This window comes from Adiantum capillus-veneris, chromosome 6 (genome assembly GCF_014529385.1).
Source record: "Adiantum capillus-veneris isolate H3 chromosome 6, ASM1452938v2, whole genome shotgun sequence".
In the NCBI taxonomy this organism is placed as follows: Eukaryota; Viridiplantae; Streptophyta; class Polypodiopsida; order Polypodiales; family Pteridaceae; genus Adiantum; species Adiantum capillus-veneris.
The window spans coordinates 137,798,264-137,821,711 of record NC_140936.1 but is presented as its reverse complement, the minus strand read 5'-3'; the positions used below and the strand labels follow the sequence as shown (position 1 = coordinate 137,821,711).

At 45.6% G+C, this 23,448-nt stretch overlaps 1 protein-coding gene across 1 annotated transcript in view; it reads left to right on the top strand.

Annotated features, from left to right (window-relative positions):
- NOA1 (P-loop containing nucleoside triphosphate hydrolases superfamily protein) overlaps positions 1 to 23,236 on the top strand; it is a 60,098-nt gene extending 36,862 nt beyond the window's left edge. The window contains exons 2-12 of the mRNA XM_086514867.1: positions 4 to 189; positions 289 to 375; positions 463 to 542; positions 14,865 to 14,946; positions 15,177 to 15,197; positions 15,334 to 15,379; positions 15,490 to 15,608; positions 21,838 to 22,176; positions 22,271 to 22,360; positions 22,438 to 22,538; positions 22,622 to 23,236. Of these exons, the coding sequence (XP_086370993.1) occupies positions 4 to 189; positions 289 to 375; positions 463 to 542; positions 14,865 to 14,946; positions 15,177 to 15,197; positions 15,334 to 15,379; positions 15,490 to 15,608; positions 21,838 to 22,176; positions 22,271 to 22,360; positions 22,438 to 22,538; positions 22,622 to 22,877 (1,407 nt within the window). The 3' untranslated portion in view covers positions 22,878 to 23,236. The remainder of the gene's footprint in view (positions 1 to 3; positions 190 to 288; positions 376 to 462; positions 543 to 14,864; positions 14,947 to 15,176; positions 15,198 to 15,333; positions 15,380 to 15,489; positions 15,609 to 21,837; positions 22,177 to 22,270; positions 22,361 to 22,437; positions 22,539 to 22,621) is intronic.
- The last annotated feature ends 212 nt before the right edge of the window (positions 23,237 to 23,448 follow it).

The following is a 23,448-nucleotide window of genomic DNA, read 5'->3' as shown; positions in this document are numbered from 1 at the left end:
AAGAAAAAGAAACATCATCAGCTTAGGACTGTGCTGTGTGGAAGGTGCCGTGCTTTATCCCATGGTCAGATGATTCCTGCTGTTGGAGGTCATGGTGGCTATGGTGGAGGAAAACGGTTCATATCAGCCGAACAACTGCGCATGGAGCTCTCTCATATTCGTGATGAGAAGGCTCTAATCATAAACCTGGTAATTTTGTACAAAAGGGATCATTTGTGGTTTACTCGTTCTGCTATTGCTTGTCTGTTGTTTTGTTCGCGAATAGATGTTTCTTAAGGTGGCTTACAGGTAGACATTGTTGACTTTAATGGAAGTTTTCTCACTCGGATTCGTGATGTTGTTGGTGCGAATCCCATTGTACTTGTAGTAACTAAGGTGAGCCCATCACTTTTCTTCGTGACCATTTGTGTAACATTGGCTATTTCATGTGTTGATATGTCTTGTTCACGTACTTTTTGGCAGGTTGATCTTCTTCCAAGGGGTACAAATTTTGCTGCTGTTGGTGACTGGATTGTGGAGTTTCTAATAAGGAAAAAGCTGAAGTAAGTTAAAAGACTCATAAAAATAGGTTATGTTGTACAAATGTTTGGTTCAATTTTTTTGAGGGGATCTGGCCTGGGACCTGGTCAGTAGAAATATTTTGGACCATTGGGTGTAGTAGGTATGGATTCTTTAATCAAAACTGAACTCTCTCTCTCTCTCTCTCTCTCTCTCTCTCTCTCTCTCTCTCTCTCTGAGCGCACAGTACGAATGGGCTGAATTAAGGTTACGCTAAACCTTGCGCATGTAAGGGTTTTTACAACCTAAGGTTCGTGATTACCACAGCAGGGGGGACTGCTTTTTGAATTCTGTCCCTCATATGTCAAATCCACACGCTGGGGGCCAGTTTATTCCACAATCAGGGGGCCTGCTTGCTATGGCCAAGAAGTAGGAGGCCACCGGAATACTAGAGGGGACTCTGACGCACCAAAAGATGACATCCAAGGCTTGCTATAAAATAGAGACAAAATTAGAATCGAAATTGCTCGGGATGATCAAAGAGCAACAATATGAACACAAGGCTTGCTATGGAATGGAGACAAAGTTAGAGTCGAAATTGCTCGGGATGATAAAAGAGCAGCAATATGAACACAATCAATTGAGTACTTCTTGCCCGGATGGGAAAAATTAACAATGAGATGGATGAATGGAGGTTGGAACAGGAGGGGGCGAAAGACATGGCGGAGTAGAAGGAGAAAGAAGGGATGCGAGAAGAGATTGAGATCCTCAAAGTGGAGATAGTTGTCAAAGGTGCAACAGAAAAGGTGAAACGGATGATGATCAAGTCTGCTACCACAAACAAACCTCCTCTCGAGAATGGTCAGCCACCAGATCTGTTAGATTTACACCACTTTGTTGCTTCACAAGTGTAGGGCATGCATGTATGGCTAGTGTGCCTTTAGCTGGCCACCCTTTGCATATGCATTTAGATTGCCGGCCGCCCACCTTTGTTCGGCCGCCCTCATATATTAGATTGTTCGGCCGCCCTCATATATTTCCTATATTCATTTTTATGTTGGGTCGTGGGGGAATTTTCCAGGCTTTGCCCTACCTCCCCTTGGGCACCTATTTATGGGGCTAGGGGGGTACCCTCTTCGATATCTATTTGGTTGTTGTATTGGGTCTTCCGCTCATGGTAGTCATGGGGGGCTGATCGCCCCCTCTTCCACCATACCTTGCGCTTGTGTTCCTCTCTCTCTCTCTCTCTCTCTCTCTCTCTCTCTCTCTCTCTCTCACCCAAGTGTCGTAGATTGGTTATGCCATTTCCCTCTTGAATAACAGGTCTTGAGTTCAACTCCTCGCCGGCTAGATCTTTAAGGTCTCTTGGGATAGTTTCCTACGACGTTAAAACTCTCTCCTTCTCTCTCTCTCTCTCTCTCTCTCTCTCTCTCTCTCTCTCTCTCTCTCTCTGATGGCACGCGTGAAGGACTGCTGATGCCTCTTGGGCGGTGGCGGGCAGGTACGAACTGCTGTATGGCTGCAGTTCAGTAGAATAAGGCAGCGCGCCACTGTTCCCAGCAATTTCAGGCGGCTACGGCAAGGGTGGCTGAAGTGGCTGAATGCAAAGCAGGGCGCGCTCGGGTTAGCAGGGCTGAACTCGATTGTCCTCAACTCCTGAAGCTGGGCGCGCTGCCCTGAGACCTGCACGCACTGCCCTGCGTACTCCTGCTGAGGCTGAGGCCTACGCGAGCAGGGCTATGCTCAGCAGCCCAGCGACCCAGAGAGAAAGAAAGAAAGAAAGCGTACCAGCCCAGCGCGCGACCTGTTCGCACACAAGCTCTCTCCTTCTACGCGTAGAAGGACTTCCTACGCGTAGCAAGTCCCCGGCACCCCTCCTTCATCTACGCGTAGAAAGACAAATATCTCCTACGTTAAAGTTTAAAGGTTTTTAAGCTTTGAAATAAACTTTTAAAGTTTAAAGGTTTTTAAGCTTTAAAATAAACTCTTAAGTTTGCCTTACTCTTAGTCCCTCACCCTAGTACCCTACCCCACATTTGTGGCTCGGGTTCGATGGATCCGCCTACCGAAGGGGAAGAGCCGGGTGTAGATAGCTACACCACCCCAAAAAAAACGATGGCTACTTTCAAACGGAGAAACAGAGATACTTTACTATCACCAGGATCCTTACAAGTTGGGAAAACCTCAAGGATACATGATGAGCTACTGATGGAGAAGGTCCAGGTGATGCTCAAATTAGAGCTAAACTATATGAGGGATGACATCAAGAAGGAAATGCACGCGAACGCTGAGAGCTACCGGAACTCCATGTATGGAGACATGATGAGAGAACTAAGGAGAGAGATCTGGGGGATACAGAACGAGGAAACTCAGATCGTGAAAACGGGATTACGAAACCTAATCAAGGCCGAAGTAAATGTAATAGAATGCGTTATGCAAAAGAAACTCGATGAGGCAGTAGCAAGTTTTGAAGCATGGAGAACAAATATGAAAAAGCACATGGGGGAAAAAGATGCAATAATCGAGGAGCTAAAAGGAGAACTTGCGGCTTGCAAATCTGCAACTAAGGAGAAGGGAGACGACCAACCTTCGGTGCTGAAGGAGCTCGAGGACATGAAGGATCAAATGAAAGCTCTATGGGAAGGAGATGAACAGAAATCGAAAACGGCATCTTCATGGGCGGAACGTCTTGTTAAGACACAAGAAAAGGTTGATGAAGCAGAGAAATGGATTGAGGATGCGAAGAAAGGAAAGGCCCAGATGCCTGAGACCACACCTACCTCCACCATTATTAATATGACCATTGAGGAAGAGCAGAAAAGGAAGAATCGGGCTTTGCATGTGTGGGTCACAGGAGTCAAAGACAAAGAGAATGTAGATGGAGTAGTTAGGGAACTGCTACAACGCATGGCCATCACAGAGCCTACTCACACAAGTGCATGGAGAGTGGGCAAGAAAGGAATCGACGAGAAGGGAAACGTAAAGGATAGGGCACTTATTCTCCGCTTCCCGAATATAGAAATAAGGAAAGAATTTCTAAAGAAGAGGCCAACTCTTAAGAAAACCGGTATTTTCCTGGGAGATGACCTTACATTGGCACAAGTGGCACACATGCAAGAGTTGATGCCAGAGATCAGGGCAGCAAGAGAAAAGGGGGAAATCGCCTTTTATAGAGGAGGAAAAGTAGTGGTTCTGGAAAAGCGCTCATCATGACGGTGCGAGACCTATGGGGCGACGCTCCGGATAGCGGCGTGGAATTGTAATGGATCATATAGGCTAGATGTAGGTGCCTTTGAAGACAGCTTTAGGGACAGAGACACAGTTTTCTACTCAGAGACACACTAGATACCGGGACAGCTTATGCCACATGTGAAGGGGTATTGATGGGAAACAACTGGTCGACCAGACAAGAGATCTCTGCGCGGTAGCCGGGGTTCAGGAGGAGTAACAGTCTTATTTAAAGAGGAGCTGAAACCACTACTACAGATCATCAGGAAAGATGAACAAGCAAGGTATATGTGGGTGAGGATGAGAGCCGAGACAGGTAGATTTCTATATATCGCTATATGCTACTTCCCTCCAAGTACATCAGTCTACTCCTCACCTAAAGGATAGTCCCCTTTCTCCATATTGAATGACATATGGGAGTTCTCTAGAGATGGAGACATCGTTCTCTTAGGAGACTTTAATGCCAGAACGGCCAACTCTCAAGCAGTATTCTATGATACTTCTGAGGAAATGCTCAGAGAAGTGGATTTATCACAGGAGGGGCTTACTAGAAACTCACAAGATAAAGAACACACTGAATATGGGAGACATCTCATGGAAATGGCAACTACACATGGTTTGGCCATACTTAATGGTCTAGAGAATTTCCCTTTATCTGGGGGATTCACATGCTTCTCTCACAGGCATGGGGCCAGTACAATGGATTATGTCATGACTTCACCAAGCTTTATTTCTAGTATCGAGGACTTTAAGGTGGGACCCAGACCGGTTGGGATTGCAGTGGATCATGCTCTCTTGACCTTATCAATCTCCTTCCAATACAATGTCTCTCAAGTACAAAGGAAGAAGACACACATAAGATATACTTTCACGCCAGAGACTGATTCAGTCTATGTGGAAAAGATCTATAATAGGATGTGGGCAGCCGAGCCAGTATATACTGTAGAGAAGATTACTTCTCAGCTAACAGAGATACTACATGGAGCAGCACAAGAGGCATACCCACATACTCAGCCTGATCAGAAGAGAGGATTTGGGAACATGCCTCAAAACAGTTGGTACGACGAGGAATACAGAGAGACGAGAACCCAGGTCCAGAAAGAGCTTACACTTGGGATCATCACATATAAGCAGTCTCGGATTGCTCTTCGGCGTATAGTATGTCGCAAGAAAAGGGCATTTTTAGCCAAACTGGAGAAGGATTTATATCAGCTCTTCTTGAGTTAGGACTCACATGAGGCCTGGCGTTTATTTCATGAGCACTCATCGCCTCCGACAATTACTTCTCCTGAGATTTGGGGTCAATATGTAACATCATTATATACGGTATCTGGACAGCCTCCATTACCAGATCCGCTAGAGCCATGCCTTGCTACTAGTACTTTCTTTACTACGGAAATGGTGGAAAAAGCCATTGATAAGATGAAGACAAGAAGAGCATATGATCATGAGGGTTTAGTAGCAGAACATCTGATCCATGCAAGGGATCTACTTTCAGAAGTCCTTCCTCGTCTGATTAATCGGGTCATGTGTGAAGGATTACCTGAATCTTGGAAATTATCTACTATCGTACCTATTTTCAAGTCAGGGGATCCTATGATACCCGGGAACTACCGTACCATTATGGTGGGTCACACATTGACCCGACTGTACGCATCCATTCTGGAGCAAAAATTGAGTAGATGGGCAGAGAATGAGGGCATAAGGGCAACAGGACAAGCTGGATTCAGGAGGGGTTATTCCACTTTAGATCATATTCTTATGCTCAAAGCCATTATTGAGGAAGGAAGAGCAAGCGGGAGAAGGATGTATTGTTGCTTTGTGGATTTTCAGAAAGCTTTTGATACAGTACCAAGGGCCAGATTGATGCGCAGAATGCAGGAGTTAGGGGTCCCCAAAGAGATTATCTGAGGGATCATGGCCATATACGGGTCAGTAACTGGTTATGTACGTACTCCAGAAGGGGATTCCGACATTGTTCATTCCACCGTTGGAGTAAAGCAGGGATGCCCACTGTCCCCTACTTTATTTGGTATGTATATAGATGAGGTATCAGATTACATTGATAGAGAGGGTGACATAGGTGCTCAACTTGCAGGGTCATGAATCCCTTTGTTGTTATATGCAGATGATATTGTATTGATAGCAAAATCACCAGATGGAATGTAGAGGCAGTTAGATGCATTACATAAATTCGCGGAGGACAGCGGACTGTCGGTAAATTTGGGTAAAACCAAAGTTATGGTGTTTAACACCACACCACAGTGGGTTAGGAGATCGGCACCTACATTTGCATATGGCCAGGATATAGTAGAGTACACAGATGCATACACATACCTTGGTGTGGTATTTACAGGACCGAAGTTTACTCTTAAGAAAGCAGCGGATGCTAGATTGTCCAGAGCCTCTGCGGCCTTGGGAGGGTTGGAGAGGATGTGTTCACAAGTGTAGTTTTAGGAACCACGAACAAAACTTTGGCTCTTTGATACTGTGGTGGCTTCGGCTATGCTTTATGGGGTCCAGATTTGGGGACCATCTGTGGATCAAGATAATTGGAAGTCAATGGAGAGACCTTTGGTATCTATGATTTCCTGAATGATTAGAGCCGAGGCCTTCGTACCACACGCGATTACCCGAGCGGAACTAGCTGCCCCTCCGATAGAAATTGAAGCTCTTACCAAATCAGTGTCCTTTATACATGGTTTATGGGATACAAATAATTGCCGATATACTAGATTGGTCCTCGAATCCTCTCGACAATTAGCAATGAAAGGAGATACATCATGCTGGTATGCGCAACTGTCCTCGTGGTTTCAGAGACACGGGTTCAGTATGGAAAGATTACCCCCCTTCCAATACTCTCTTGAGGCTCCATCACTGGCAATCACACGAACGGAGATTAATAAAATCATCCGCCAGGATCTTATACAGTTGGACACTAAGAGGACATGGGTAGACCCTACACAAGAATTGGGCACGAAGATGGCCGACTACAAAGAAAACTTCCTACAACTATCTGAAGATGGTTTTGTGATTCGCCCGAGCTACATGGATACCCACCTGTCTCATGGTTTGAGATGTGCTATTGGTCAGATTCGTACATCCTCATACCAGCTGGAAATTGAATTTGGCAGATTTAGGGGAATCCCACCTGAGAGCAGAATTTGCAAGTTATGCGGAATGGAGCCGGAGACAGAATTACACTACATATGACATTGCACCGTATACTATGAGATACGTGGGCGTTTCCATTGCCTATTCAAAGAAGGCTTTGGACCTCTAGATAGAGTCATGCAATACCAAGATCAAAGGTGCTTAGGCCTGTACCTACTGGAACTACATCGGCACAGGGATAATCTAATGAGAAGACAAAGAGCACTACAGCCTCAGAGGCAGATCACAGATTTCTTCGGATCGAGAGAAGCAGGAATGGAAGGAGAAGCAAGAGGCCAGCAGCGAGCACAAAGGAGTACCCACATTCATACCAAAGGCACCCTCATTGACAGGGCGATTGAGCTTAGGAAATCGAGACGACCACGACTGAGGTGCAGAAGCACACTTCACTGGAGGAGACTACAACAAAGGATTAGAAGCATTCTAGCCAGACACCCAGAATGCTCCTAAGAAGTTTATCTAATACTTTGTATTTATTTTTTCGCATTTATTTTCACACTTTCACACTTTTCAGACATTGTAACAGATTCACCACTTTTGTATCAGTTTGGTCTCATAGGTCACTCTGGCCTTTTGAAGACGTTAATATAACATTTCATTTCATTTCTCTCTCTCTCTCTCTCTCTCTCTCTCTCTCTCTCTCTCTCTCTCTCTCCCGCACATGCGCACTCTCACATTGTATTAGTCGCTAGAGTTTGGGGCGCATCACCTTCAGCGACAGGTTCTCCTCCCAAGGGCTGGATCAGCCAGCGTTTTTGCTTGAGGCTGCCAGCGCTCAGCCCGCCCTCCCTCCTTGTGCTAACGCCATTTCCAAACCAAACCCCCCCCCCCCCCTCCCCACACCCCACCCCACCCGACCTTTTTGGTGCGCTGAGGAGTAAGACTTCAAGGCAGCGTTTTTGTTGGTGGCGTTTCTCTTTTGGCAAGGACGAAGGGCACCAGCGTTATCAAATCAGCTGCACTTGGGGGCTGCGTTTTCAGGTTTTGGGCACTGTTTTGGCACTACGGGAGTGGGCATACATTGCTTGGTCACATCTTTTGCCTCGGAGCCGCGGTATCTACAAGATATTGGCATTTCGGACACTATTTTGGTGCTGTTTTTTCTCTGTTTTCAGCCCATTGCGAGGCTTAACAACGGGAGAACCTTGGAAGGACGCTATTTGCAAGTTCCGGTACCGATCGGGCAACTGCGAGCACACTGAATTTTCTGTTTTGCAGCGATTTTCAGTCCCTCGCATCTGCGTTTTCTTGACGGACAGCCACCTATCACTTGTGTCATTTGCCTCTATACCGGCATCCTCTTCTACGGCTTAAGATCTCTAGCATTTATCTTCGGACCACTGATCTTTCCAGCTAGATGTAGCGGTTGCTATCTCCAGAGGGGGGCTTGCAACTTGTGGATTAACATCGGCTTGATCATCTACGAGCGTACGATCCTTGGGAGATCCATTCATTCAGCCATCATTCAACGGTTGCACACTCTAGAGGGGGTGGTGACTTGTGGTTTGCTATGGACACACCTATGCACTCATCAGAGGAGTTCACATGAGATATGGCCATGCTCATGGCATATGGGATTCCGACATTCCCAGAGAAGACACCACCGTCTTTGGTGGACAGACACTTACCACTTGACCTCGACACGTCAGATCACTTGCTTACACGGAAGCATCTACATGGACTTAGGGAGAGGACACTGGATCTCTTCTTGGACAAGTTTATTGCTTGGATCTACAGACTGGAGTGGGACTTCAGTGCTTTGGACTCTCTCGGGGAGTTTACCCGCGAGATGCGGGAGATCAGGCATCCTGCGATTACATCCGGAGTCACCCGGAGCTTGGCTTGGATGGTAGTGTTGTTGCTCTTCTACACTCTTGATTACTTGGATTGCTACCTTCAAAGTTGCTTGCACTCACCCTTGGTAACCTTACAGCAGACTTATCCCCCGACCTGGGCGGTAGGACACTCCCAGCTCATTCACATTGAGAGCCACACCGAGTCGCGGTTTGGTGGCGTTGTTGGTGCGGATTTTGTTTTGGTTGACACCGGAGGATTGGAGGGTGCAGACAGATTGGCCTGGCCATTCCTCTTCTCAGAGGATCTTCACTGTGCAGACTTCTTTGTCTGGCTTCCCTTCTTCATATAGGATGATTACGGTGCAGACAGCTTGGTCTGACCACACCTCTTCTTAGAGGCCCTTCACAGCGCAGACTGTTGAGTCTGGCTTTCCCCTCATCTTGGATTACCCTACCTACTGACAAGACACCATTCGTTGGTGGTCCATGTGATCTCCTGGTTACTGCTGTAGCTTATGGTAGCTTCTACAATGCAGACTGCTTAGTTTGGCTTTCCTTGTTTCGGAGGATGTTTATGGCGTAGATTGCTATATGTGGCCTTCTTGGAGTTTTACACAGCTTAGCCACTTGTCCACACTCAGTTACAGGTTTATGCATTGAGAGGCTTCCGGTCATTCTCTTGTTCCTGGGCTTCCCCATTTTCTCCATACGGTTTGACTAGAGACAGCACAAATCTTATTGGGCAGGACACTTGCAGGTCTATTGACACTTTTTTTACGAGGAGGAGTTGTTTTCACACTCAGTTCGGGACCTTCATGCAGTATCTTCACCCTGCATCGGCCGAGTACAGCAGTTTGCTACACTGCTCGTGACGGCACTTTACCATGGAGATCTCTCGGCAGTCATGACACCCCAGACTGCTGCTACACTCATGGACTGCTGCTACACTCATGGGTACTATCCTTTAGTGGACATCGCAGTAGACATCTTCATTATTTGCCTCACATGTTCGGCTTCATGCGGTTTGTTCAGCATCCGGTGTTGAGAGGGGGTGTTAGATTACACAACTCTGCTGCTTCAAAGGTCTAGGGCATGCATGTACGGCTAGTGTGCCTTCGGGCTGGCCACTCTTTGGATATGCATTCAGATTGCATTGTCCGGCCGCTCGCTTCTGGGCCGGCCGCCCACCTTTGAGCGCCCTCATTTATTTCCTATATTCATTTTTGTGTTGGGTCGTGGGGATTTTTCCAGGCTTTGCCCTACTTCCCCTTGGGCACCTATTTATGGGGCCAGGGAGGTACCCACTTCCATATCTATGTGGTTGTTGTATTGGGACTTTTGTACATGGTAGTCATTGGGGGTTGATCGCCCCCTCTTCCACCATACCTTGCGTCTCTCTCTCTCTCTCTCTCTCTCTCTCTCTCTCTCTCTCTCTCTCTCTCTCTCTCTCTCTCTCTCTCTCTCTCTCTCTCTCTCTCTCTCACGCTTCTGCTCACGCGCACTCTCAAAGATCAGAGATGATGCGTACTGGCCCCAGCCCTCTGTAGAAGTGATGGCGGTAGGGGGGGGGAGTGCTCATGAAAGAGCCTCCATGCCTCACTTGAATCCTGACTCAGAAATAGCTGGTATAGATCTTGTTCTAGGCGAGCCAAAAATGCCCTCTTCTTCCGCCGCACTAGGCGTCGGAAGTCAATCTGTGACTGTCTGTGATTGATGTCCCGCAAAAGCACCTCACTCTGAAGTCTAGCTCTAGTGTCCCAGCATTCCTCATCATACCAACTGTTTTGGGGCATGCTCCCCGAGCGGCGTCTCTGCTCAGGCTGGGTATGTGGGTATGCCTCTGTTGCTGCATCATGTAGTGTCTGTGTCAATATAGTAGTAAGCTCCTCCAGAGGTCGCCCTGGCTCCTCTGTGCACAGGTGTCTGTAGATCCCATCTATGTTTACAGAGTCCGTCTCTTGTGTGAAGGTGTAGCGAGTAGGGGCTACTGTCCGTAGCCTGTGTGCTACACTAAACTGAAAAGAGATGGTCAACGACACAAGAGCATGATCCACTGCCACACCAACAGGTCTGGGTCCAACCGTGAGATCCTGGATACTAGAGATGAGGCTCGGCTGTGCCATGACATAATCCATTGTGCTGGCTCCATGTCCGTGTGGAAAGCATGTAAAACCCCCCGAAGCGGGAAATCTCTGTAGGCCATTCAAGATGGCCAATCCATGTGCAGTCCCCATGTCTATCAAGTGTCGTCCATACTCAGTGTATTCTCCATCTTGTGATAGTCTGGATAGGCCTGTCTCTGCAACATCCAGCTCTCTCAGCATCTCCTCTGAAGTATCATAAAATACTGTGTGATGATGGGCAATCCTAGCATTGAAATCCCCTAGAATGATGATGTCACCATCTCTAGAGAACTCCCATATGTCATCATCCAAAATAGAAAAGGGGGACTGTCCTCTGGGTGGTGCATACACTGACGTGCTCGGCGGATAGATATCTGTCTGTCTCTGCTCTCAGTCTCACCCACATGTACCTAGCTTGCTCATCCCTGCGGGCTATATGTATCAATGGATGAAAATCCTCTTGAATAACACTGCCATCTCTCCTGATCCCCGCCCTTTGTGCTCTGATCGTGTCTCCTGTCTACAGGCTGACTCCCATCTATATCCACTAATGTGAGGCATAGACTGCCCAGGGGCCTGATGTGTCTCAGAGTAGAAGACGGTGTCTCTTCCCGTGAAACTATCCTCAAAAACGCCCACATCAAGTCGCATAGATCCATTACAATTCCAAGTGGCAACTTTGAGTGTGGTCCCATGGGTCTCACACCGTCATGTGGAGCGCCGCTCTACAATCACCACCCGGCCATCTCTGTAGAAGGCCGTCTTTCCCTTCTCCCTTGCCGCTTGAACCTCTGGCATTACCTCTCTCATATGGGCAAGCTGTGTGAGAGTGAGGTCATCTCCAAGGAATATGCCCGTTTTCTTTAGTGTAGGACGCTTCTTCAAGAAGTCCTTCTTGTCTCCATGGATGGGAAACGGATGATTAAAGCTTTCCCTTTTGAAGTCTCCCCATTGCCTTGTGTCTTCTTCCCCACCCTCCATGCCTTTGTATGAGTAGCCTCACTACCCATCATGCGGAGAAGTTCTTCAACTTCCCCTTCCACATCATCTCGGTCTGTAAGACCGGTTACTCTTATATGCAAAGCTCTAGTTTTCCTTCGCTGCTCTTCTTCTAGAGTCATATTGATGATTATAGGAGTGGGGACAGATGTGGTTTCTTTCCCTTTCCCTTTCTCAGCGACTTCGATCCATTTCTCGGCCTCATCCGCCTTCTTTTGCGTCTTCGTGATCACATCCATCCACGAAGAGGTCTTTACCACCTTGTGTTTCTCCTCCTCTATGATCATCCGTACCTGCTTCTTGATGACCTTGATTTCCTCTATCATCGAAGGCTGGAATTCCCCTTTCTCTAGTCCACTGCTTGCTCTATCAGCAAGCTCTTTCTTGAGGGCCGATACCTCTTCTTTAAGTGCTTTGGAGTCCGGCTTAAGTGCTTGTAGGTGTGCGTGCAGGTCCTCTTTCTCTTTCTTCCACTGCGCGCCTTCGTTGAGAAACATTTGAAGAAGGTTGGCCTTCTCTTTCCACCATCCCTCCATATCTGCTTTCCAGTCTTTCATCTCCCTTTCCATTTGTGTTATCCGCTTATTTGTAAGACAAAGGTTGCTTTCGGATAGGGCTTACACACTGGCGAAGCGCTCATGACCTCCATCAAAAACCCAATCTGCACTTCTACAAGGCCAACCCACTATGTCCACATCACACATACATCCATGTCCCGCATAATGCATACATATGTTTCCCTCATATAAATCATACATTCTTGATATTTGATTTTCTGATTTTCTGCTAGTTTTTGTCAAAGCTGTTCTGCAGGTTTTTGCAATTTCTTTCAAAATTCTCCAATCTGTTGAGTTTCCACTGATGCATATGCTATCCTCTGTGGTTGGTACGCTGAGTTGCCTCGTTCGTTGCAGGTCGTTAATGCATTGCGATAATATTCTCAGCGCCACGTTGGGTAAAAATGCCACGCTGCAAGGGAGAAGGGAAAGACGGCCTCCTATAGAGATGGCCGGGTGGTGATTGTAGAGCGGCGCTCCACATGACGGTGTGAGACCCATGGGACCACACTCAAAGTTGCCACTTGGAATTGTAATGGATCTATGCGACTTGATGTGGGTGCTTTTGAGGATAGTTTCACGGGAAGAGACATCGTCTTCTACCCTGAGACACATCAGGCCCCTGGGTAGTCTATGCCTCACATTAGTGGATATAGATGGGAGACAGCCTTTAGACAGGAGACACGATCAAAGCACAGAGGGCGGGGATCAGGAGGAGTGGTAGTGTTATTCAGGGAGGATTTGCATCCATTGATACATATAGCCCGCAGGGATGAGCAAGCTAGGTACATGTGGGTGAGACTGAGAGCAGAGACAGACAAATATCTATACATTGCTATTTGCTACTTTCCTCCGAGCACGTCAGTGTATGCACCACCCAGAGGACAGTCCCCCTTTTCTATTTTGGATGATGACATATGGGAGTTCTCTAGAGATGGTGACGACATCATTCTCGGGGATTTCAATGCTAGGACTGCCCATCATCAGACAGTATTTTATGATACTTCAGAGGAGATGTTGAGAGAGCTGGATGTTGCAGAGATAGGCCTATCCAGACTATCACAAGATGGAGAACACACTGAGTATGGACGACACTTGATAGACATGGGGACTGCACATGGATTGGCCATCTTGAATGGCCTACAGAGATTTCCCGCTTCGGGGGGTTTTACATGCTGTCCACACAGACATGGAGCTAGCACAGTGGATTATGTCATGGCACAGCCGAGCCTCATCTCTAGTATCCAGGATCTCACGGTTGGACCCAGACCTGTTGGTGTGGCAGTGGATCATGCTCTTGTGTCGTTGACCATCTCTTTTCAGTTTAGTGTAGGGTAAAACCCCCAACTTAGAGCCACCTAAGCGGGGCAACAGGCTGCGGGCAGCACAATGCACCATTTTTGCTGCAAAGGCGCTCAATGGATACAGCGGATCTGTCGTTACCTCCCGCAAATTTTTTGGCGTGATCGAAGCTCTCACGAGGCCATGCGATGGCAGAAATCTAATTGCGTGTAACAAAAACGGGCACTGGTAGTGAGCCGCATAAGGGGGGTAATGTAGGCCAATTGCGCCAACAAGCAAGGACTGACATACAGCCTAACAAAGGGAATTTTTTGCAAGCAAATTTTGACCTGCTGCTGTGCGTAGAAACTGGACCTGCCGTCATACACACATTACCTTTATGTGTTCCACATTAACTTGCTTTAATGACTTGTGTAAGATGTGAAACTTGGCCCTGAATCCTCAACAGCAAATCAGCCAGCTAACCTCTTACAGAACCAGAACTGTGACAACTGTCCTTGAGTATCTTCTACAGTTTTATGCTTGTAGCTCTTTGTGTATTTGATTGGCGAACAGGAAAAAAAGGTTAGAAGTTCATGAGGTTGGAAAATGGGTGTACTTTAATTTCTTGACTAGGTCAATGTGAGATTGCAATGAATTGATTGGAAAGAGCTTTGTCACTGTGGAGCTTTGCCTCTGAAAAACAAAAGAGCAGTACATCTCAAACAGCAGCATCAGAAAATAAATGTGGCTAGGTCGCATTTTTGTTTTTCCGATCAGGATCCTTGACTGACCTCAAAAAGCCAATCTGGGAGCTGTTGTGTGAGCTTTGGGTGATGTTAGCTTTGCATGAACGCACAACTTATATATGCTCAAATTGTGAACACAAACAAAGAATTTTCACCTTTAATCTGGACAAAAAAATTCCTTTAATCTGGACAAAGCTCCTCACTATTGTGTCCTTGGACTTGCGAATGCACTTTATAAGTGTAGCAGGTGCTGATACAATTTCAAAACCTTCTTTCGGCATGGTATAGGCTTATCTTATGAACTTTTATTCCTTTAAACAGTGTATTATTGTACATTTGTTTCTCTCAAGGTCCTGTCTGAATGCAAATTACCATTGATGTAATGTCCGTTGGATTTTGCTAAGCAATGTGTTTTTCTTGGTGATTTTGACCCGATTCACCTCTATTGTCTTATTGTAGTGTGATCTCTGTTCATTTGACAAGCTCAAAGTCCATGGTGGGCATCCCTGGTGTTGCTTCTTATTTACGACAGCAGAGGCAGGTGTGCATGCTATTTACTCCCGTTTCTAGCTTTCAATGACTGTGCAGATCTGCTTGTTTTTTGAATAGCACAGTATTGTCGAGCACACTTGCATTAGGGTTTATCCACAAAACAAACTATGTTCAAGCTTCTTTTAGGGGTCTTGAGTTCTCCTGTGTACTGTTTTATATTACAGGATTGTTCTGGCTCAGATTTCTTGACTTTGACTCTTTGACTTTTTCTATTTACAGGGCCGTGATATTTACGTTCTGGTGAGGTTCTCTTGATGCAGTTGGGGCATGATACAAAAATAAATAGATTTTTCTGTTAGTAGTGCAATAGTTTTTAAGTGCCTTTGGGCGGTACATTTGTAAAGACTATATTTTCTTGATTCTTTGTTGGCTGAAGGGATCAGCAAATGTTGGAAAGTCAGCCTTCGTGAGTGCAATGCTTAGTAAGTTCGTTTTTGTTGTTGACTGTTGGGGTGTTTATGACGCTCTAAAGAAATTATCTGCTTAAATGCAGCTCGTTCTAATGTAACATTCTGGCCTGATTGCCTTTCAGAGGAGTTATCTAAACGAGACTTAGCTGCTACAGCTGCTCTGCGGCGTTTGCCCATTCAATCTGCAATGCCGGGCACCACGTTAGGTCCCATCGAAATCAAGGCTTTCTCATCAGGAGGGGTAAGTAGGAAAAGCCAACAGAAGACACTTTCTGGTTTATTGTTTAACATAATTGCAATGTTAATGTACTAGGAAGTATGCGCACATGCTTGCACGCATAGACTGTTCCTCACATCGCATATAAGCATGCATAGTTCTGCCTTTGGGCTCACACACATACAAGTCATTTTTTGTCGAACAAATTCTCATTATGTTTGAACATATATAAATCAAAATTGATGAGTGGTCCAAATGAGAGGTAAGGAGATAGGAGCAGGGGTGGTACATACCCTTGTCTGTGATACCAGTTTCTTTTCCCAAAGATCGATCATGCATTACACATTATAAAAGCAATATACAGACACATATGTGAAATACATGTTGCATTGTCACGTGTTCAGGCACTCTCGCTGATTCTGCATGTGCACACACAAAGGTTTGCAACTCACCCACAGCCTTCCCAATGCAACTTCTCCTTGGTGCTTACATGGGGTGCTCCTTGCTTGGCTCATTCCCATATGACTCGTATAGGCTGCCTTAAGAGATTGGATAGATTTTATAATGGTTCTTGGGCAGCATCTCACAGGGGGACGGTCATGATCTGGCCTTTCACCTTGCCATCATCTGAGGCTTGCAGATATGTATTCAAGATGCGACGACATGATCTCTTTCTCAAAGAGAGGGAGTTCAAGGACAGATTGGGATCTGCAGATATCTTGAGGATTTTCGGGGTGATGCTTTCTTAGGTGAGGGTGACGTTGACATTAGGGAGACTCTCAGTCATATTCAATTGGAGAACACAATATCTGGACGTGCATGATGATATGGTCTCAAATTTCAATACCACAAAGTGACAAGACTTGATCAATGCCTACAAGAAGCAATGAACGACGCAAGATTCTTGACTAATTAAAAGACTTTTGAGAAAAAAATGTTAACACTGCAATCGGCAAAAGTTCAAATCACCACTGTCAACTACAAAAGCTTATAAATGATCATGCATAGCATCATCAATACTAAATATAACTAAAAGAGTGAAGAAACTCACCAAAGTCTAGTAGTCTAGAAGTCATCATCGGGGGGATGAAGATGATGATTTGCTAGAAGAAAGCATTGCCGAATTTCAAAGGCTTCAAACTCAAAGGCCTCTAATAATATGGCTCAAAAAACCATAGCAACCACACACAGATAGACGCCCTCAATTATAAATAATTATAATAAAAACCGTCCTTACGGTGTGGATCCATGTTGTATGGGTGTAGTGCATACATATGTACAGTACAACCTTGCTTCAAGGTGTGGTTTCTATGCCTGAGTATGTACGTTGGTGGGCTTACTTTGATGAGAAGGGGGATTCCAATCGTAGCTAAGTACCGCCAACTACTTTTCACTATGGCTCCCCGTCAAGGTGGTTTTATCACATGCGCATCCTTGTCAGTGAGGAGATCCACGGTCCGTTATTATTGCCACATTCTCCTTGGCAGCTGATTAGAGTAGTTGGTGCGTAGGGAAGGAGACATTGTGTAGATCCCTATTTTCCAGCAGAGGAGGCTTCATTTTGGCGGTTATGGATATGGGAGGGGAGACCGATTTCTCGGCTTTAGCAGGGCCTAGGGAAGTGAGGGAGTGGCAATGGCCTTTGAAAGAGCATGGTCGAGATCCATTGTTTTTTTTTTTGAGTATACAGCCGGATTGGGCGCATTGCTTTAGTTAGGCAGCAGAGAGAGCGGCCTCCTCGGTTGTAGAGTTTGTGGTCTTTCACATGCATATCCGCGACAGTTGGTTAGCACTCCGGGACCTGCATTTAGCTATACAGATATCTTATTTCCTATTTTCGCTCATTAATGGTGGATTACGTGTTGGCAAGGTAGGATATGTACAATGTACAGATCATTCATACAAGATGGAACATACGGTACATGGATCTGTACGTACAGATCGTGCTGTATGTTATATGTTGAAAAAATTACTTTATCGGATCATACATGATACATGTATTCATTTAATAATCACTCTTGGAAGCTTAGAAAATGATCATCAAGGAGGGTCTTATAGAACACATAGAGCTATGGATAACTTGAAAGGCGGAGAGAGACAAATTAGAGAGATAGTGAGAGAAGAATGAGAGTGACACTCTACTAACCCGTAACGGCCGGCCCCCTTCACAGGAATATGTTTATTCCTCCAGAAATTAGGAGTGTATAGGCTTAAAATTCAGCATGGAATCACCATCAAACAAGTAAAAAGAATAATCTTGTTGGTTCCCCCTCGTTTGCATGTGTTGCTCTTGCAAGAACGCCCTGTCTATGTGCCACCTCAAAGGCCTACCAATGGGTCACACAATCAATTGTCTTCTCTCGCATGTCGAATGCGCGAGAGTGTTGTCCTTAGATGAAGAAAAATTCAACATTTGCTTCCTCACGCGTTCTCCTTCATGCGATCTTCGGCAGTACCTCTTGCAATGTCTTCCTTCCTTACAGAAGCTTGAATGAGAGTGAGAGGTAGCTTGAGGGAGAGAGAGACAGCATGTAGAGCTTAATGGATAGAGGGGTAGCATGGAGAGGGCAATGATGATGATTTTGTAGAGCCTTCTTGGGCTGAGATTAAACTGTAATTTCAGCAATAAGGTGATTCCCAAAATGAAGGAAAAAGGTCTGCTTTGATAGATGAACTTGTCTCTTGAAAAAGGAGGTCACGTGGTAGCATTTACATCACTTGTCTAAAAAAGATAAACCATCTTCGACGAGTGTCCTTACATGTCTCAAGTGTCAAGTAATATAAAGAAATACGAAAGGGGCGCCAAGGTTTGGGGCCAATGCTCTCTCGGGGTGGAGTTCCGCCACTCCTCGTCTCGTGTAGTGCATCTCTTTCAGTTCAGTTGTTATTTGAAGTGCTTAAAGTCGTTCAATCTGTTCTTTTCCGTTGGCACGTGGTGCCCGTCCCTGTGACAGTGGTATCAAAGCTTTAGGCGTGTGCTTTTTTGAAAGCATATTGTTCCAACCAAAGAGCAGACAGAGAAACCGGGGCTTCCAAAGTCTACTGGAATTTTATTTGAAATATCTTTGTGTCTCGACCGCGGACTTGTTAGCCACTCCCACCCTCACTTCATTGCGCATCGGGCATAAGCCATAAAGATCGCTTGCAAAGAAGGATCAAGGATTTTTTTTCAAGCCATTGTTTTTCTTAGAGGCAGTGCCATGTAGTGGTGGATGTTTATAGCTACCAAGCTGCACACTCCAAGGAATTAGCAAGCTTTCAAGAGAATTTTTGCCCGAAGTTACATGCCTTCAGACATCTTCCTTCGGATTGCAACCTCTGGTAAAGTTTGGTATCCTGAAAGGCTTGCCATAGAAACCCTAGTAGATTAAAATTTGAAATTTCTCGACATCTCTCAACAGGTGTCTCTTCTCGAGCTGATAATCTTGGAGGTCCAATATGATTAGTATATCTTGGGGTTACCATCATCGTCACAAGAACACTATCTGTCAAGGCTTGTTTCGACTATTCTAGTGCTTGTGGACCATGCTGTAGTCGGTTACGACCTTATGAAAGAAATCTAATCCTAATCTTGGTGCAGGTTTCAGGATGGAAAGCCAATCGTCTTTTTGAGCTCGACTGATGTCGAGATTGCTTGTTAAAGTTTGAGTTTTGTTTGAGAACTTGTTTGGTGATCCTGTTTGGAATTTATTTGAAATAAAGGGTATCTATTTTAAACCTGTCTTTGTGCCGATTTGAATTGTTTGACTCTGGTTTTAATATTGGTTTCAATGATTGGTGATTTTACTACCGGGTGGAGTACTGGGATATGATGTTTGAAAATGCTTGTTCATACACATGGCTCGGACCCTTGTGGTTATTTGCGTCGGGAGTGTTGAATGTTTGAAAGTGTTGTTTTTACTCATGACCCAGACCCTTGTGGTTATTCACGGGGGGAGTATTAAGAAGTTCGAGCTGTGGTTACTCTCAGCACCTCCAAACAATGCAGGTTGTGGTCTAGGGGTTTTTGGTTGTAAAAGGCCTCTTTATCTCCCGGTCCGGACCTTTTTAGGTTATGCGGGAGGAGTGATGAGGGAGTCGTTGAACAACTCGTGGCCCGGACCTATTTGCGGGGGGAGTGTTCATCGACGACTTTATGTTTCTATGTCTTGTAACATGCATATGTGAGCATTTGTTGCATTGTGATGTGCCAACCACCACTGAATATTCCTTTTTGGATGAAATAGTTCTGGGAAACCAACGACCCAAGATATCAAGAGTTCCAATCTGGAATGAGAATCCTTATTGGATGAACTTCTGAGAAGCCAACGACCCATGATATTAAGAGCTCCAATCGGAAATGAGACTCCTTATTGGATGAGAATCAAGAGCTCCGATTTGGAATGAAAAAACTGATTGTCCCTCGGAAATTTTTGAGCTAACTTGATTTGTTTTGCAGATAAGCTATAATGGCGGACAATTACTTTCTTTCAAGGCAGAGCCAACCTATAGATCTCGGCCGAGGAGCCTAAACCCTAGAAGAAGCAGAAGAAGTTTATACCAACTTGTAAAGTCTTGCCAAGAGGCCTATTTTTAAAAAGAAGTTCTAGCCAACTTATGGGACCCCGTTCGATGGAGCCCTAGCAATCTAAAGACAGTAAATAAAGCTGGACCCACACACACAGCGTAGCAGCTGATGACGTGGCAGACAATACGGAATCCCACAATTTACGTTGGCATGCTGACGTGGCATTTGTACCGATTTCCGTAATTCACGCTGGCTGATTTTCAGTGCTAGCTTTTGGACCAGTTGCTTTTGAGTTTGAAGCTTTTCATGTCCAATGGCCTTTAAATATGTGCAGAGGGCTCATTTTCTGGCACTCTTCTGGGTGAAGGTGCAGAGCGTGAGTACCGGCATTGTACCGAGTTCAAGTAATATAAAGAAATACCGAAAGGGGCGCCAAGATTTGGGGCCAGTGCTCTCTCGGGGTAGAACTCCGCCACTCCCCGTCTGGTGTCGTGCGTCTCTTTCAGTTCATTTGTAGTTTGAAGTGCTTAAAGTTGTTCAGTTTGTTCTTTTCCGTTTGCACGTGGTGCTCGTCTGAGAGAGAGAGAGAGAGAGAGAGAGAGAGAGAGAGAGAGAGAGAGAGAGAGAGAGAGAGAGAGAGAGAGAGAGAGAGAGAGAGAGAGAGAGAGAGAGAGAGAGAAATGAAATGAAATGAAATGTTATATTAACGTCTTCAAAAGGCCATAATGACCTATGAGACCCGAAAGTTACAAAGTGGTGGATCTAATACAAAGTTAGAGTAACAAAATAGCCTAATAACAGTACAAAACAAAGATATCTACTATGGGGGCCTAAGTTGGTCGATGTGAGCCAAGCATAAGATTAAGCGGGAAAATTTGGGTGGCTTGTTGGGATGGTTGAATCACAAGAGATCTAGCATCGGTCGTTGGCGAATCTCATCAATTTCCTCCATGGTTAGTAGTCTGACCGGGCGTCCTGCATGCCTGGCCAGCGTGCTCCGAATTTTCTGTCGTAGAACCCGTCGATGTTGTGTAGTTCTTCGCAGTCGTGGGCGTCTGGATTTCCCTAGTTCAATCGCTCGGTCAATCAGTGTGCCTCTCGTGTGAGACGAGGGGGAGCTCTGTTGTGGGAGTGGCTCTTGCGGCCGTCCCGTGTCTTCTTTGAAGAAGTCTGTGATCCGTCTTTGAGACTGGCTAGCCCTCGCCATTCATCAGGCTATCTCTGTGTCTGCGCAGCTCGAGTAAGAACAAACCCAGACATCTTTGATCTTCGTATCCCATGACTCTTGAGAGTGGTCCAAAACCCTCTCTGAACAGGCAGTGGAAGCGACCTCGTATCTCGTAGTAGACGGGGCAGCGGCATGTATAGTGTAGCTCTGTCTCAGGTTCCGTGTTACACAAGGGGCATGTCCTGTCCTCTGCTGGTACTCCGCTGTACCTCCCAGTCTCAATCCGCAACTGGTGAGAAGATGTGCGTAACTGGCCAATAGCACATCGTATCCCATGAGACAAGTGGGTATCCATGTATCTGGGTCTCGCCACAAAACCATCTTCCGTAAGCTGGAGAAGGTGGTCTCTGTAGAAAGCCATCTTCGTGCCCAACTCCTATGCTGGTTGTATCCATGTCCTCCTGGTGTCTAGCTGGGTTAGGTCTTGGCGGATGAGCTTGGTGATCTCTGACTGAGAGAGAGAGAGAGAGAGAGAGAGAGAGAGAGAGAGAGAGAGATAGTTTTTTTGATATTACCAGAGCATGTTTGACACCCCTGGCATTCACGTTCATCATCGAATGGCAGCTGTGATATCTCCGAGTGATTTGACATTGTTGGCCCCACGTCGCCAACTCCGGGGTTACCTTGTTGCACCATCAATTTTTGCAAGGACCCAACAGACATCCTTTGATGCATTGGAGTCAGCAATTGTTGTATCAGGAGATGAAGCACCAAACACCAACTGTCAGGTCTCCAGTACAACTGGTATGGAATTGCCAATGCTTTCAGATGTTGCAGGTGGGGCCACTGAAGATGAGATTAATCTGTCTGGAATGTCTGTCTTATGGGGAGGTTTTGTTAGGCTTGATGTAATCAAGGTAAGGTATGCCATTAGGGGTGACTTTTCATGATAATAATCTTGTTGAGCTCTTTTGAAGGTGATTATACATTGTAGTGAATGTGGAAAACCAGGTTCCCCCTTACGTTGGCTTTCGTTTCTACGGACCTACCGCAATACCAAAAGAGACTATTCCAATTCCTGAGGCTGATATATTCTATAAGGTCAGAAATTTGGTGTTATGTAGTGGTTACGCAGATCGCATTTCTGATGTGATATAATTCTTTGTTCACATGAACAGGAAGAGCTTGGAAAGAAGCTGACACCACCAACAAGTGCGGAAGGTTGGCCTGGGCTGGAGAGTCAACATACACTCAATTTGAAGTTTGATTCTTGGAATAGGTATACTGTTGAACTGGGCTTGTCCATTTTCTTTCAAAACTTCTTATGCTGCTACTTTGCTAAAACAATTTGGTTTCATGCAGACCAGCTTGTGACATTGCAATATCCGGGTTTGGATGGATGACCATTGAGTGTGGGTATACCGAACATATGGAGGACTTGGAGGCGCAAAATATGGGCATTGATAAGACGGTGCAGGTGATAGTCCATGTTCCAAGGTCTGTGGAGATCTTTGTAAGACCATCTCTGCCAGTCGGTACACGAGGGTCCGAGTGGTATGAGTTCAGGGAACTTGATGAGACGGAGTTGGAAGCAAGGCCCCGAGTGTATCCACATTGATTTGTAGTGTTGACAAGGTGCTCAGCATGTGACAAGAGTGGTGTGGTGGAAGTCAACCACTTTGTGGGAGCCTTGCTGCTGAGAGTAATAGGAGTCTTAGGAGCCGTTGGCACCGGAGAGAGCACCCAAAAAATGGATCAGCGATGGCACACATTTTGTATGCTTGGATAGTTTGTAACCTTCAGCACCTACCAGGAGATGCTCCTATGAGGCAGATCAGAATTGGCACACAATGTGTACCCATGTATAGGTTCATAATGTTCATAAATGGTCCTGATTTTTTAGCCTGTGTGCTTTGCCATGAATTTGGGAATCTAGCCTTCATTATCTATGACTATATCACAAAATTTTAATTGCTATTGCTTCTTCTTTTCTTTTAAGGGTATGTATGCGTTATCAGCAACATCGTGGTTAAACTGTAAACTACCGGGGCTTGGGCTAGTCAATCTATTAAGCAACTAGTTTTAGACATTTTTCAGAGTGAGAAAAGGAGATATTTTACACCCATATTTTTGTGGATGGAGTTATTGATGCCTGCAACCTTATGCCAGACTGTGTGAAACTGTTAAAA